Raw genomic sequence first — 16,559 nt, 5'->3', positions numbered from 1 at the left:
ATACACGTATGAAGTATCGAAAGTTCTAGAATAAACAATTAAAACTAATTAATAAACGAACTAAAATAAATACAAATTAACCGACCATCAATATGATATCCTACTTGTCTTAACCATATAGGTTATTTAGTTTTTTGTGTGACTTAACGGTGCCTTCTATATGAATGAATTTCTCCTCCTTCCCATGGACGTTGACGTATATCTTAGCTCTTCGCTCCTCCCACATCACCCTCTCACTTCATCCATGGACGTCCTTTTCACGGATTTCACTCCTTCCTCCACATAACTATCACATCATTCATACAAGATCAATAATGGTTTGTCATAGATCGATGATTTGACTATTTCTATTTAAACATACAAACAGGTAAAATAGCAAAATTATAATATGATATAATGTAAGACTTTACTGACACTAATTTCTGATCGGTTACTAAAAACCATTTTCTTTTATGGTGTGTCCTCTTTACCTTATTCACTAGAGTATTATTTATATAATTTCTAGTCAAAAATATAATTTTGTAAATTTTAATGTGATGAGAAAATCTGGCAATTACTTTAATACTTGTAAAATATGTATATAAAAAATAATAATTTCAGCCGACTGCGTGATTCTTCTAAATCCTTTGAATATTTAACTTTTGGTTTTGGGTTGGAATCTTAACCATGTTCACATATGTTTGGTATCCAATGATCTTTGGACTAGCATCCTTATTTTATAATCTCCTAAGTCCTAACCAAATAAATAACTAGCTAAAGTTACATAAGTAAATAAATTTAACTTGACACGTCTTTGACTAATTAAGTTTAAATGAGAATGACTAAAAGAAATTCACCGTTAAAAAAAATAAGTAAGATGCAACTAATTTTATATAAATTTGTACTGCACATATAAACGATAAAAATATCTTTACACTCATGTCACATTTATATTTAGAAGATTTAGAACCTTTATCTTGTTCAAAATTAAAAAGTTTACCGAAAACCTTTCAAGTAAATACAAACTTAAATCAATGATATATAAATCATATATTCATTATTTTTATATTTACATGACGATTCTATCTTATAAAACTTTTGCGCAATGTATTTAACAATGAGCTAGACGTTGGTTTATGACGAGTAAAGCTCAAGCTTGAGCTCGTCTCAATTCAAACTCGTATGGCTTGTGATACTAGTAAAGCTCAAGCTTGAGCTCGTCTCAATTCAAATTTTTCACGAAGTAACATAAGTAACTCATGAACGCAAACCCATTTACATAGGTACAGTATTATAAAATCATATCACTAGTGCATGCACAATGGTTTTCTCCACAAACACATGCGATATCACCTCTTCCCTCTTCACACTCTTTCTCTCACCTCTTTTCTCGTATCAGCATATTTTTTTAAATATAATAATAGATAATAATGTAAAAAAAAAAAAAATTCTTGCCTCGAATCTGTGTGCTAGATTGGTTGATTCACTGAATCAAACTCATAATACAAATGTAACAAACCTTTTATAGCTATTAATTAATCATAATGATAAAAATATACTACCATTTGTTCATTTTAACCTCAAGCGTGCTACATTTGGAATTCTGGTTTAATGGCATAATGGTTGAAATTTTAAGGTCTCGGATTTAAACAAGTAGTGGCAAAGTTTGAACGGAAACGTCGGAGAGCCGGACTCAATACATATTAAAAAAAATCATATATGGAGGAGGTTGGACTCAAATTTCACATGAAAACAGATAAATTTATTTTCAGACGAAAACATGTAAATTTACATGGATTACATAAAAACGGGTGGGGGTGGGGGTGGGGGGGGGGGTGGTTTACACTAACTGGACTCAATGGGGTTTGTCCACAATGATGGTCGATGGGTTTATGTTGTTCCTAGGTGAGTCAGGTCTGGAACGTCAATGGGGTTTGCCAACAATGATGGCCGATGGACAGTTGATATCGAGGGTAGTTCTAAATGCTGCAAAAAGAAAAACTTCAAGTGTGCTGGATCAGTTTCATTTCATACACTTAAAAACATTAAAATCACAATTAACTCATCATTCATGGCGATTAAATTAAAACTATAACGATTACATTTTGAATCGTAAATTATGTTTGAAAAGAAATCCGAATCCATCAACATTCAATCGACGAATCGCTTGCGTTGAAATATCGCGGAATTAGGAGCAGCAAAACGAGCAGAAAACGATCTAGACAAATCATCCGAATCTCTTGACATTAATCCGTGATCAAAGTTTTGTGCATACTCACCCGCATCATATCCGAACCGCGTAGAATCTGAAAACTTATACATCTTCTTCTTAGCTCTCCTAATTTTTCTCAATATGATTCTCCAAATAATGCGTGCTTTTGATGTCGAAACGCTTGTGCTGACAAGCTCGTCGTAGTCGGTGGCTCGCCGAGTCCAGCAGCGGCTTAGGTTGCCGGAGTTGTACCAGCTCACGGTGGTTTCCATGACTAAGAACCAAGATGGAATTGAGTTAAGAGAGATATTGAGCACTTAGTGGTGTGTGGGTTTATATATGGAGTGTGTGTGTGTGAATAGTGTATTTAATCGTTATATGTTGTTTTTTATATTGATTATGTTACTTAAATAAAACATATTAATATTAATACTTAGATATGTGTGTTATGTTTTAATAAAATATTTTAATTATCAAAAGGCTTGTAGCTTAGCTGTATCAAATTATGTAAAATAAATGTATTTCAGTAAGTGAAAGAGGATTTTAATTAATTAATTATGAAGAAATGTGTATATTTAAAAGTAGGTCTAAAGAATGTGAATTAGCTGTTTAAAAGATTAAATTTTAGTACGTTCATAAACATTGTGTTATAATAAAATGTATATGGATCTTTAATTTGTAAAATATGTGAGAATTGTATAAATATCTACCTTTTGTTTTAGTGTAGTATAAGACAATTATGTAATCACTTTGATTTTTTTTCCAGCTCTTGTCATAGATGTCAAACATTAAATATGAATATATTTTTCAAAATTTCCACTTTACTTTAATAACTTTATATTAAACACAGCTCATAAAACTTTTATTTTTTTATTTTAATTTTTTAAGAAATAACAAGGTGATTTAATTTCCATTTATAAAATGAAGAAACGTTAAACGCTCGCCATAAATTGATAAAACATAAATGCGGATAATACAAAATATTTACTCCTTTTAGAGGAAGTTTTTTATGCACAATAACAGTGTGGTTAATTTAGTTTCCAAGTGAAGGGAATAAAGTTATATATTATTTCTTTGTACAAATTATATTACCTAAAAATATTGTTGATCTGTTATTGACACAATCACCATATTGATTTGACCAGTTACACTAATCTAACCAATGCAAAATGACGCTTCTAACCCCAACAATACCAAGTCACTTGATTACCCCACCCCAAAGACATAGCTCAAGCATCAATAATTTATACGTATATTTTAACTAGATGAAATATGTAACTATGTATAATATGTATTTTTAACTTAATTAATATAAATATTGTTTTAAGGAAAAAAAATTACTACTTTATAGATGATAAGAGAACTAATGTCAATGATTTTATATTTTTTTTATTATTTGTGATTCTATTTATACTATTATATGAATTTTAGTTTTTAATTGTATTATTAATAATAGTAGTAGTAGTAATAATTCTTAACAGAAAATCAATAAAAAAAATATAATAAAGAATTTTATGAAATAAAAGGATAAATTAGTTTAATGTTAAACACACTACTACTGTTACTTAAAATCTTTGATAATGCTTGTAGCAATGTTATATCTTCATAAGATAATAAAACTCAAATCATTTTAACAAAGAATATCATGAAACTTAGGTAGCGTTTGTTAAATATATTCAAATACTCAATCAAAGTGGAAGATGGAATGTGTATGGGTCTCTGGTGGTACTTTTATGTTTTATTCATATAAAATAAGTAAGTAGCTAATTAAATATGTAGTTTAACAAATATTAATAAATTTAAATTTTACTATAACTCATTTTTACATTTCTCGTGCTCACATTTAACCTTTTTGAAGATCTCAATTATTTTTAATATGTCCATTTTGTGTACTCATAAATCATAATATAATCTTTGAATCATCATTTTAATCTTTTATTTAAAAAAAAATGTGAGTTTGATGAAGATGAGAAACTTTGAATTTGACACATTCAAGTGGCTGGGCACGTGACATATGCAGTAGGCATTAGGCAAACAAACCTAATCACGTGACCACTACGACTCGATCTACCTCTTTTCAAAAGAAAGTCAAAAACTCTAGTTTTTTTTTTTAACTGCACACTTATATAAAAATCTAGCCAGTGGCTAGACCCAAACCAAGAACAAACAACAAGAACAAATACACCAGCAGGAAGAAACAAAAGAAAAAAGAAACAGCCCACTAACCAAGTCTAAAACAATCAAACAAACACCAGTTTTGCCAATCCAGAACATGTATCTTTGTGCGATGTTTAATCCAAGTGTATGAGCTAACTTTAATATTATCCAAAATCTTTTCCACTCCGATAACATCATCTCTAAATAACTTTGCATTTCTAGCTTTCCACAACCACCAACAACCAGATAAAGCAACCGCGTAAATTGTGTTTCTTAGATTTTTGTGCATGGTACCTGCAAACGGGATAGACAACAGTTGGTTAAGCGAGTTACACTCAGTCATCTATAGAATTATCATCACTTGAAACAAAACAAATTTTGCCCTTCAAGGTCAAAACTCTAGTGGTAGAAAAAGTCGCAGTTATAGAATTTAATATTTATCAAATATTTAACTTTAGCTTGTTAAAAAACTGACATGACATTAAATAAATCAATTATAAAGTATTATCATCACTTGAAACAAAACAAAGATTACCGATTTATGATGAGGTAACGGTTGTTTTATCGTAAAACATTAAATAATAATTCGTTATGTTTCTGAAAGGACAAATTTAAAATGTAACAATATTCACCTAGCTCTAACTCGAAGATGACTTGTACAAAATCTAACTATACTATTAAAGCAATAAGCTTTAAGTCCAAATCCCCTCTTTCTATTTGTTGATTCTCATACTTTCCATTTATAACTAGGCCTTCTCTAATTTTCATCTTAATTAAATTAATAAAAAAATATATTAAAATTAGATTCATCAATACTATTAAAGTATTATCTTTCATTTTCAATTTGAATATTTAAAATTGTCATTTATATAGGAACATTCTAGATATTTCTATTTAGTGACATTTCTATGTACATTTCATTTTGACTAACAAAATAATCGTACCTATGGTTTCGAAAACCAAATATTCAAAATATCATTTTCAATATTTTATTGTGTTTTGGTTGATTTTATTCACCACCTTTATTATTTTGTTAGATAGTATATAATATATAATCTAGATTATTATCTGATATTTCATCAATAGAAGAGATTACGGATTTAATATAGAGATTACGTATAGTATATATATAATATATAGAGATTACCGATATTAAATTTTGAATTATTGTTTAAATATAATATTTATTTTAATTTAAATTTATCAAATTCATAAAGTTGTAAATCTTTGTACCATTCATGTTAATTTCCTAAATTTAATTTAAATTTTGAATTCTTGATGACCGATTTGATTAAGGAATAGTTTAATTTGTAAATTTGAATTAATGATTGTATAACTTATAGTGTCAATTGGAATGTAAATTTTAATTAATTAACAATGATTTAGTGTTACTATAATTAGGGAGTTCATCCATTGACCCATTGACCAATTTACTTAATTACGGACCTTAAGTTTTAACAATTATAACCAACATCCATTGTCTTATTATTGTTTAAGAATAACAACTGAGTTACAAATCCATTCTTGACCCATTGACCCATGACTTATAATTACGATTTACTTATAATTACAATAATATAATTCACAATTTACTTACATATATAACAAAATTATTAACTTTTATTTTCACACCTTATATGGATTACATTAAATAATATATGGTGTTATAATTGATGATTAATTATATTATTATAAATAATATAATTAGTAACTTATATTTTTACATGAGATTATAGTCAACATATTCATACTAAATAATATGATTAAATAACTTATATTTATATTTTTACATTTAGTAACTTAGATTTAAATTAAATAATATTATTAAATAATATGATTAAATAATATGTTATACGAAAAGATAAATTAAGACTTTAGTGGAATTCTTGAATTGTTGAATAATACAAATTTCAAAATTTGAAAATACATTAATGACGAATCCTTTGTAATCGTTCTTACCATAATTTTTTTGAAAATTATTCAAATTTACTAAATGTATGTTTGCAATCAATTACTTTACTACCTTCCTTCTATAATTTTGTCAACTCTAACTTATTTGGTATAAATACGTACATTTCATTTGCTAATCCTTACACCATCCTAACCTCTATATTAACAACGATTAGTTTTTTGAGAAGGTTTTTAGTTTTTGTTGTTTTTATATCTTCCATTTTGTTATTAATTTTATTGGTTAAATTTTTTATTGTTCGTAAATGATATGTTTGTTTTTTAAAATTTTTCAACACTAGCAATATGGAGCCAACCAATATCACCATGTTGAACCAACTTGATGTTCAAAACAGTGAGTGTTTCCTAAAGTGCAAGACGAAATGGTATTCATACACATTCTTAATTTTTCTATATCATTCATACAATTTTTTACTAATGTTAATATTAATGTTTCAGGGTAATAGAATTCAAGCCTATGTACGCAAGTCTTGCATTCCCAAGCATGATGTTTTATATTAATTGCAATTATTTTTGTTTTATGTTTTTGTTTGTATTTATATTAATAATTATATGATTTTTTCTTATAATCTCTTAATGTTATATATCAAAATCGAAGATTCAATGGAGATCTTCACTATTTCGTTTTTCCGGTAACGCGATTCAAATTTTTCGGTTGTAAATTCTAGCATCAATTTTACATTTTTTCACATGATTCCAACCTTCCATAATTTGGAATTTATAATTATATGATATTAATATTTAATTTTATCATTTCAGGTTATTGTCCCCAACTTGATATAGCTAATTAATTTCATTGATTGAGGATTGTTTGATAAGATGCATTTTATTTTTGTATAATGTTAATATATATTTCTGTTAGTATTCATGTATTTATTTATTTTTCACAATTTATGTAATTCAATGGATTATTATATAACCCGGAAATGAAATTTAGTTGATTATTCTATAAGACATTAAATTATCTATAGTAAGATAATCAATCTTATACTGTTGTTGGTCAAAGTCCAATTAATTTACCAATGTCAACGAAATTTAAAACGTTATTATACTTTCCAATATTATCTTACGTTACATTTTTAGATTTATACACATTTAATATGGCATTTTAGAAACTGATTTTCCCCATTCAAATATATATATATATATTATATATATATCAAAATTCAATTCTCATCATTTATATGAATTTACAAAAATATATTATAGAGTTTGAATATCACCATTTGTTAAATAATATTTTTGCCAAATCCAATTTAATATATTTTCATGATTTTCATTATTGGTCAAATTTTATTTAATATATTTTCATGAATTTAATTACGTAAATACAATAATAAACTTTCCATGATTTTCATTTATTTTCACATCTCCGTGATTTTTATTATAGGTCAAATTCTACTTAAAAGTTACTTGTATTAAGTGAAGTTCTTATGTTGTTTTAAAATTTTATATTATCTACATAATATTTCCTATTAATATTAAATGTATTTTATTAATATAACCGTCTATTAAGCATAACAAATTTATACCATATTAAATACGCAATTTTAAAATATGTTTATAGTTTTCAATCTCATCAAACTTTATATTTACCTTTTATTTATTTTAACTATATATTATTTATTTAGTCAACTTAAAAAAATGGAAAGTTTTTTGAATTTTGAATTCTAAAAAAATATTTAATACAATTGATTATGGAAATTAATTCAGATTCCTTAATAAGTTACGAAATTTGACCATCAATTTAGTCTCAAGTATAACAAATTTAGATCATATTAAATACGGAAATTGATAAATTTAAAATATTTTTTTATAGTTTCTAATCGCAACTATCAATATTAATGTCTTCAATCTCAACAAACTTTTAATCTTATACCATTTGACCAAAATGATATAATCATAACTAATGATACTATATTTTGTCAACTTCAAAACCATTTATACTTTCTATATATGTAAATCGTTTGATTTTAAGCTTTTACAATATATGTTTATCACTAATTAATTTATTAGTTATGAGTCATGACGTTTCTTTAAAATCAATTTTGGAAGAAATTTATGTTTCTTTAAAATCAATTTTGGAAGAAATTTATGACACAATTAGACGTTTTACTTTTTCAAAAATTCTTAAAACGGACTTTTTTTCCAGATTTTTTAAACGTTTACGTACTACATATAATAATTTTTAACCTTTATTATATTTTTCATTCGTATAGAAAGTTTATGTCTCAAATTCCTATGACTCAGATATCAGTCATATGTTTATCAATGATTATTTATTTGAAATTGAAGATTACAAAAACCGGTATTATAAAAAACTATGATACTCATTAATTATACACACACACACATATTGTTTATATTTGTTGTCAAATTAGTTATGCAAAATGTGTATAAAACAATACATTTTTATGTTGATTTCATTAGAGTATTATATTTTAATTAACATGTGTTATTTGTACTCATGGTATAATTTATAAACATGTTTTAAATTTTCATTTATCTCTGATTGTCTTTGTATGTTTTTGTATTTGAATTAAAATATAAATGCTACATCTTGTAATTAATGTAAAATGTTTTTTTTTTTAATTTGACAACTACATTTATTTAAAACTATAATAGATACGTATGTATGATTTTATAGTTTCCAATATCATCAAACTTTACATTTTATTTATGTGTAAATGTAAATAATGTCTAAATTCAAGATTTATGCCTTAAATAAAACCCACATATTTCCGATAACCAATTCTAAATATTCTAAACATATATATATGTTTGAATCCAGCAAAATAAACTTTAGTTATGTTTATTTTGTGTCACCATATTATAACCATAGTCCTCAAAGTTTTTATGTCATTTTAATAATTTTATAAACTTTAAAACTTTAAAATTGTAACTCAAAGGTAAATTTTGTAAATCAATGGTCAAACATTTCATAATGTGTAACATTACTACGATTGAAACTTATTATTTTTAAAAGGATTTTCAGTTTTAAATTTTAAACTTTTAAATTTAACTGGTTAAACAATCCATAATGTCTAAATATACCATGATTAAAAATTCATTATTACTAAAAAGATATCCAATTTTAAATTTTAAAATTTATAATAACTTAAATATTTTTACAATCTGATCAAACAATCCATAATAAACCTATTAATGTAATTATGATATTAATTATTTTAATTATTATTAGAATTCAAAAACATACTAAATCATCTCATTTACATTATATAAATCTTAAGGTTGAAAACCCTAACCATTATAATATCTCTCTCTCTCTCTCTCTTTCTCTCTGTTTCGGATTACTATCTCCATCATCGCCAATTCCGGTAAGGGAGATTAATTATTTTCCGGTAAGGTTTAATTTGATACTCTAATAGTTGATTCTCATATTATTCATTATTTCATTAACAATTCTTTTTTTTTTTCCCTTTTTGTTTGTATTGATTTTAATTATTATATAATTTTCTTATAATCTCTTTAGGTTTCATATCAAAATAAAAAATTCAACGGAGATGTTGAACTATTACGGTTTTCCGGTAAGGTATTATGAAAAATACTATAATACCAGATGGGTTATTAGCATCTTGAGTTGAAGTCATAACAAGTTCAAGTCAATATTAGAGTGTATACAAGTTATGGCTCTATGAACCGTTAAACAAGTCATATAAGCCAATTGATGTTTCTAAGGCCATATGTAGTGGGCGCCGGTTAGGGGCGATTTTGGGCGACAAAGGGCGCAAACACCGCTCCCCTAGGCGATATTTGGGCGATTTGGGGTGGGGGCGGGGTGAACTTATCGCCTGGAAGAAGAAGTTTATTATTATTATATTACTGTTGTGTACATATGTATATGTATATGTATATGTATATGTGTTGTGTGTGATATATATATATATATATATATATATATATATATGTGTGTGTGTGTGTGTGTATATATATGTATATGTATATATGTTGTGTGTGTGTATATGTATATGCAAAATGAATCCTATAAACAACCCGAACCAACATAACCACCCATTCACTCCTTTCGGTCAACACCATGGTTCGCAAAACCAACCGAACGTGAACTTACAATGGAACCCGATGAACCTAAACCAACCGAGCTATCCGTTTCAATTTCTCGACCCGAACCTAAACATGTACGCCAATCGAGCTATATGTTTTTTTTATATTTTTAGTTATGTATTTTTTTTGTATTTCTTTTTAATTTTAATGCATTTTTATTTAATTATTTGAATAAATTGGTTTTTATTTAATTAGTTTAATTATAAAACGAAAATAATAAAAAAGACACTGTGGGCCAAACTTGTAGCCCCTACACCATTACACCCAAAAAACAAATTTCCACTCCATGCTGACTTGGCGCCACGTGTCACAATTCGCCCCCAATTGTAGCCCCTCCACTACACATGGCCTAAGTGTTTAGTTATTAGCTATTAAAAAAACCAATTTGTTCTTTATTATATTAATCTTTGACAACAACGAAATGCTACAAATTAAAGTATAAACCTTGTATAAAATGAAGTATTTAGGGAGTTGTAAATATTAAATTTATGATACTTTTGTTAAATAAATAGTTAGATTGTATAGACTTTTGTTCGTGTTTATTTTAAATTACACTTCAATAAGTTATTCCTACATCTTGTCAAAGTGAAATGTACTTAAACTATAAAAAAACACGAGACTTACAGTTGGATGTCAATCCTTACATGTTGAAGAGATAAAATAATTTGCGAATTAATTATTGGATATAGGTGAAGAAAATGTTGGGGTGGGGGTTCAAATGACGACAAATGAATGTACAAATTACCGTTGGTCTTCTAATTAACAATTCATTATCCAGTATATGATTTAATAGACTTTGTGTATCCTTCGATTTTAGACAAGTTCAATGAACTTACTTTCAAGAACGGGCGATATTGTGAGTTAAAATTATTTGTGTTTATTAGACGAATAATATAATATTCAAATATATAATCAAATTTCTTTACGTGAAGAATTTTCTATTTTCCACCCGTGTACTACACGGGTTAGGAACCTAGTTTTTTTATATATTTCTTAAAAATAGTAAGGATTGAATAAAAAAAATCAAAGAAAAAGTAATCGGTATGCACTTTTTCTTAATTTATCATTTTATATATATTAAAAAGTAACATTCCACTCATTCACTATTCATCATTTGGTGGTTGTTTTCATTGGTTATTGACTTATTGTTTTTAAATGGTGGTGAGCTATTGATCCAATTTTCCTTTTTTTTAATTCTCATTGTATAAAAACAAAGCTTAGGGTACAAGTGGAAGTGACCGGAAAACGGATACATTGTCGGTGTTTGTTGTGTGGTTGAGAAACAGAGAAAACACCTAGATCTACACAACCGCCGCAACACTTGACGACACCGACCACAAGCAGAGAGGCCACTCACCGCACCACCATCGCTGATGGGCAACAATCTCGTACCCAGTGCCGCCACATCACGGTCGTTGGAAACCGCAAAAAATGGCACCTCAATTTCATTTATATGAGGAACTCATATCTGTGCATACAATACTAATTATAGACTTTCTTACATATAATGATCAAATTTGGAAAAACTGAATATCGAAGCAAATGGTTACGTAAAATATGAATATTGAGAGAGGGTTATGTGGTCGTAGTGATTATCGTTGGTGGTATATTTAAAAAAAAGGGAAAAAATTCTATCAATGGTTAAAGAATAAAGCAATAATTTTTTATTCAAAACGTTGATTGTTTTTGTTTGTGCCATTGCAGCAACGAAATAAACAAAACCGGTAATGTACAAATCAATACTTAACAACTCCCGTCATGTCCCGCCGCAACGCGCGATTCCCATTTACTAGTTTTAATTAAAAGGGTGCATCTTTTATGTAATTCTTGTAATTCTTATCATGCTATTGATTCTATTAACATTTATGCTATTGATTTTATTAATAACACACCCATATATACTGCGAGACTATTTACGATAGTCTTGTGTGGTGCTTGTAATTCTTGTCATAGTTAAAGCGACATATACAAAATTAAGTACCACTTTTACATTTACTGTAATTTATATTTGTAATAGTCAATAGTCATTTTATAACTCAATATGATCTCAAGACTACCTATATTTATTCAAGACTTGTCCTTTTAAGTGAAGGAGTGCCAATTATCTAAAGTAAAGACTTACAAAAAAAAAAATAACATCTTTTATAATTTTTTATTTTTTTATTATTTTTTTTATATTTATTGAAATTTAATTTGAAATACACAGGATGCTTAAAGTGAAGGTGGAGAAACTGTCGATGCTAGAACCAAAGAAGCCTATGGTATGTGATAATGTGTTTCAAATAACCAATAGGTTTGTGGTTAATTAAGATTAGTAATGTGTTTTGAATAATCAAGAACTGGCATCAAACCCCAAGTATGTTGCTACCCCGTCCTTGCCAGTGCCTTAGCTGTCACTGCCACCTCCCAAGAAATTGCTACCCCGTCGTCGCCAGTGCCATAGCTGTCACTGTCACCTCTGACTTCACTATCTTGTATGCCGCCAGTGACACCTCCACCACCAACGTTGGTGGCCGTAAAAACAAATGTAGTGGGTGCACTCTAATTTTTGATAATTTTTTTTCATTGTTAAAAAAGACCTTTTTTAAGGCGAACAAGTTTTGGCCACAATACGTTTTGACTAAAAACCAAATTAATACCTTTAAAAACGGCCCATTTTAACCCAAACTCATTTTGGCCAAATGCCAGTCTTACCAGAACCCGATTTGACATGTTACCTAAACCATACCAACCGTTTTGCCAGGCTTAGCAGCAAACAAGCCGAGTGTTTGAAGTTCTTCAAGGCAAGTCAAAACTTAAATTAAGTTCACTCAAATCAACCGAAATTGACTTGGGATGAGAGGATTAGGCGTGATTTGATAGACCTAAACCTCTCAAAGGACATGGTTGGAGATAGGAATTCTTGAAGAAGTAATATTAAAGTTAAAGATTTTTAGGGAGAAATGAGCACCTTAAGGCTTCTATTCACCTTATTTTAGTATTTGTATTATTATTTTATTATTACTATTATTGTTTTTATTACTATTATTATTATTATGTCATTTACTTTATAATGCATCATACATATGTATTATAGAGCTGAGGGTCTCTCTGGAAGCAACCTCTTTATCCCGTTGGATAGAGGTACGGTGTGCCTATATCCCACCCTCTCCAGACCCTACTTATAGCTTTGCTATTGGTGAGACTTAACTGGGTATGATTGATTGATAAATCAACCTACATGGACCTTATATGACCAAGCATAGCTTTCTATCAATGTTTTCGAGCTATTTAAACTCCCAAACCGAAGTTAAATCTTTTTCAAGACAAGCCAAAGCTTTAAAGTTTAATCACAAGGACTAATCAAGCAATCGAGTTAAGATTTTGAGCTTAAGCAAGCATAGTCAAGCCAAGTTTGAGCGTTGTGAGGTGGATTCAAGTCACTCGGAACCCAACACACTATCCGGTCAGACCAGTAGACACACTTCCATTGGAACAAATACATCCAATTAATAGCGTAATCGATAGGGAATACATATGAATGATTGATAAGACGACCAGAAGTCAGTACCATGTAACCTATAATAACAATATATAAACCAGTGTGTGTGTGTGTGGTGTCATATTTACATCGGTTCTCATATGAAGCAGACGTGAGCCAAAAATCACCAAAGAACAAAAGCTGAAACGTGAGACTAATTTAACGAACATTTACCAAAAAAAACCTTAGCTTATTACGTAGCCTGCTTCGTTGCCAACACAAAAGTCTTTGCCGGCGCATCACTGATAACAAACAAGACTAGCATTAGTTCATTACAACATGGAAGCTCAGCATTGTATTCATAGACAAAAGGAGGAATATAATATGATGAAAGTGGAGAAAAAGGGCTTCATTTTACCGCAGGGTAACAATCTTGTCGTTCAATTGTTTGATTGTGTGCATCCACAACAACCTCACATGATAATGTGGCCTGTTCATCAACAAGAAGTTGTAACATAATCAGAAACAAATATTTGCCAGATGGCAATTAAAAATTAAAGATGTATAATGCACACACGTTACATGTACAAATCAAAAAACTGGCTAAAATTTTCATCAAAAAACATGAACATCCGCATGCAACAAGTGCAGACTCTTATATGTAACCTCAATATAGATTAAACTTTAAAGATCAATGCAAACCCATGTTGGTTTGAGAATAGAGACTGAGAACAAAATCCCTATAAAGAACTCCTGGGCTTAAAACGCACCCTAAAATTTTTAACTGATGGATATTCAATTTCTATTTTAAACTGATAAACTTGATCTTGACAAAATCCTTAAATCAATCAAGCATGAAACGTGATAATAAAGTCTGCAAACATGAGTCCAAAACCAATCATTATCTGCAAACAAACTACAATGAACTGTACTAAACCGTCCATGCATCTAACCTCCAGTATAATTGACTGGAACATAAAATAAATATAAGAAAACCAGCAGGTGAGAACTTAATTATGCAGTAACTACTTATAAGTAGGATGCGTTATTAACTTCAAATATTTGATTTAGATTATACTTGTTGTCAGCTTGTCACATGAAAGGTTCAACATATCCAAGAATCAATGAAGGTCAAAACTGTTGGAAATTGGATCAGAAAACACAATGAAAACTTTATGAACGAAAAGAAAACTACTGACAAATGTTGAGACTTTTATTTATATGAAAAACTCAGCATTACAGCTACCCTAGACCCTCTATTTATACCAAAAAAAACTTGGTAAATTAGTAACCCAAATCTAATCCTACTACGACTCAAATAAACTAAAACTTATCCATTTACTCTTTTAAACAAAACTAGATAACTCTAATTCAAAATACTAAATAAACTAATTCACCACTTTACCCCCTTCAACTTTCTTCTAACTCGTTTCAGGCTACACAGTTAATGCGGTGAAAAATCCGACATCGGTCAAGGACTGATATTTGAGATTTAGGTTACCGCAGCAGAATATCGGTAATATCAATATCATGCAGAGTTTATATATATAGCAATTTAACACTTACAATTCAGTATACTCTCCTACCATTAACAAATTAACCTTTTGCAACTTGCAACACACTAACAATTGTAGCAAGTAGGAACTGATAATTGACAATTAAGACTTAAAACACTAATAGCAGCAATAAGAAGAAAAACGAACGGAAAAACAAAGAAGAAAGGTACTGATATCGGGAAATTCAGTGATATACCTGTTAATGTTGCTGATAATATCGGCACCCATACTCTGACCGATTATTTTGACTGCTATTTCACATGGGAACCGATAACCAATATAGCACCAATTGCATAGGTTTCAAGACTAACATTCAACAAAAGCCTCACATAGATCAAACACTAAAAGAGTTAACTAGCTAGACAGTAGAAGACACTATATATGAATCACACAAAACTCAAAGTATTTGTTATGCCTTACTTGCAATTAACCATGATTAATATATAAATCAACTTAATAATTACTTGTAACAAAATGCATTCACTCATTATATACAGATCAAGGATTTTAATATCATGCAGAAATTATATAAATTATATACATATAGCAATTTAACACTAACAATTGCTACCTAGCAAGTAGGAACTAATTAAGACCTAAAACACTAACAACTAACAATTAAGACTTAAAACACTAATATATTATCGGTACGGATATTCTGACCGATTATTTTAATCGTATGCATACCGCAATGGGGAGATTAAACAAGAGAATCCCAAGGCTACCACGAATCTCCGAAGTCGTTGTAAACGGAACGGAGCCTTTAATCAAATCCTCAATCAAATGAATGGACTCCGAAATCACTTCAGCTCCATTCAACACAAGCGTGGCATCCACATACGACGTACCAAACGCCTTCACGCTTCCGTCATCCGACGTCACAAACCCTAGCTGCTCGCCTCTATACTCCACCGTCACATTCAACGACTCGTAATTCAACGAGTACACGTCCGGATTCCGAACCTTGATCCGAACAGCCAGCTCGATGTCGAGTGAGATTGGAGCGGCGTGTACTTTCATCCGGTCGAGCCGGAGGTTGACGACTTTGAGGTACGGATCGGATGGCCAGAGGAGGTAGGTGGCGCCGGCGAGGAGGAGGATGGTGATGGCGGTGTAGAGGTAACGGCGGCAGAGATGACGGTGG

The 16,559-nt window shown here is 29.3% G+C and overlaps 1 protein-coding gene across 1 annotated transcript; it reads right to left on the bottom strand.

The window, feature by feature from the left end:
* Positions 1 to 13,633: 13,633 nt before the first annotated feature.
* Positions 13,634 to 16,559, bottom strand: LOC143586108 (uncharacterized). Its single transcript, XM_077067727.1, has 3 exons — positions 16,103 to 16,559; positions 14,278 to 14,349; positions 13,634 to 14,161 (listed from the first exon to the last, which is right to left on the bottom strand). Exons 1-3 carry the CDS (start codon positions 16,433 to 16,435, stop codon positions 14,159 to 14,161), a joined length of 408 nt encoding a protein of 135 aa, XP_076923842.1. The 5' UTR covers positions 16,436 to 16,559; the 3' UTR covers positions 13,634 to 14,158.

The sequence above is a fragment of the Bidens hawaiensis genome, unplaced genomic scaffold (genome assembly GCF_021521415.1).
Source record: "Bidens hawaiensis isolate Kalapana, Puna unplaced genomic scaffold, B.hawaiensis_p1.1 tig00001575_1, whole genome shotgun sequence".
Lineage (NCBI taxonomy): Eukaryota > Viridiplantae > Streptophyta > Magnoliopsida > Asterales > Asteraceae > Bidens > Bidens hawaiensis.
The sequence above is the reverse complement of the archived record's forward strand: the minus strand, read 5'-3'. Positions and strand labels throughout refer to the sequence as shown.

What these genes read in the sequence shown, in the direction of transcription:
- LOC143586108 (XM_077067727.1), bottom strand. Translation starts at nt 16,435, where the DNA reads ATGAAAGTACACGCCGCTCCAATCTCACTCGACATCGAGCTGGCTGTT. An exon ending in TGTTTAATCTCCCCATTGCG is followed by an intron (nt 14,350 to 16,102) that starts GTATGCATACGA and finishes GTTGATGAACAG; the next exon opens with GCCACATTATCATGTGAGGT.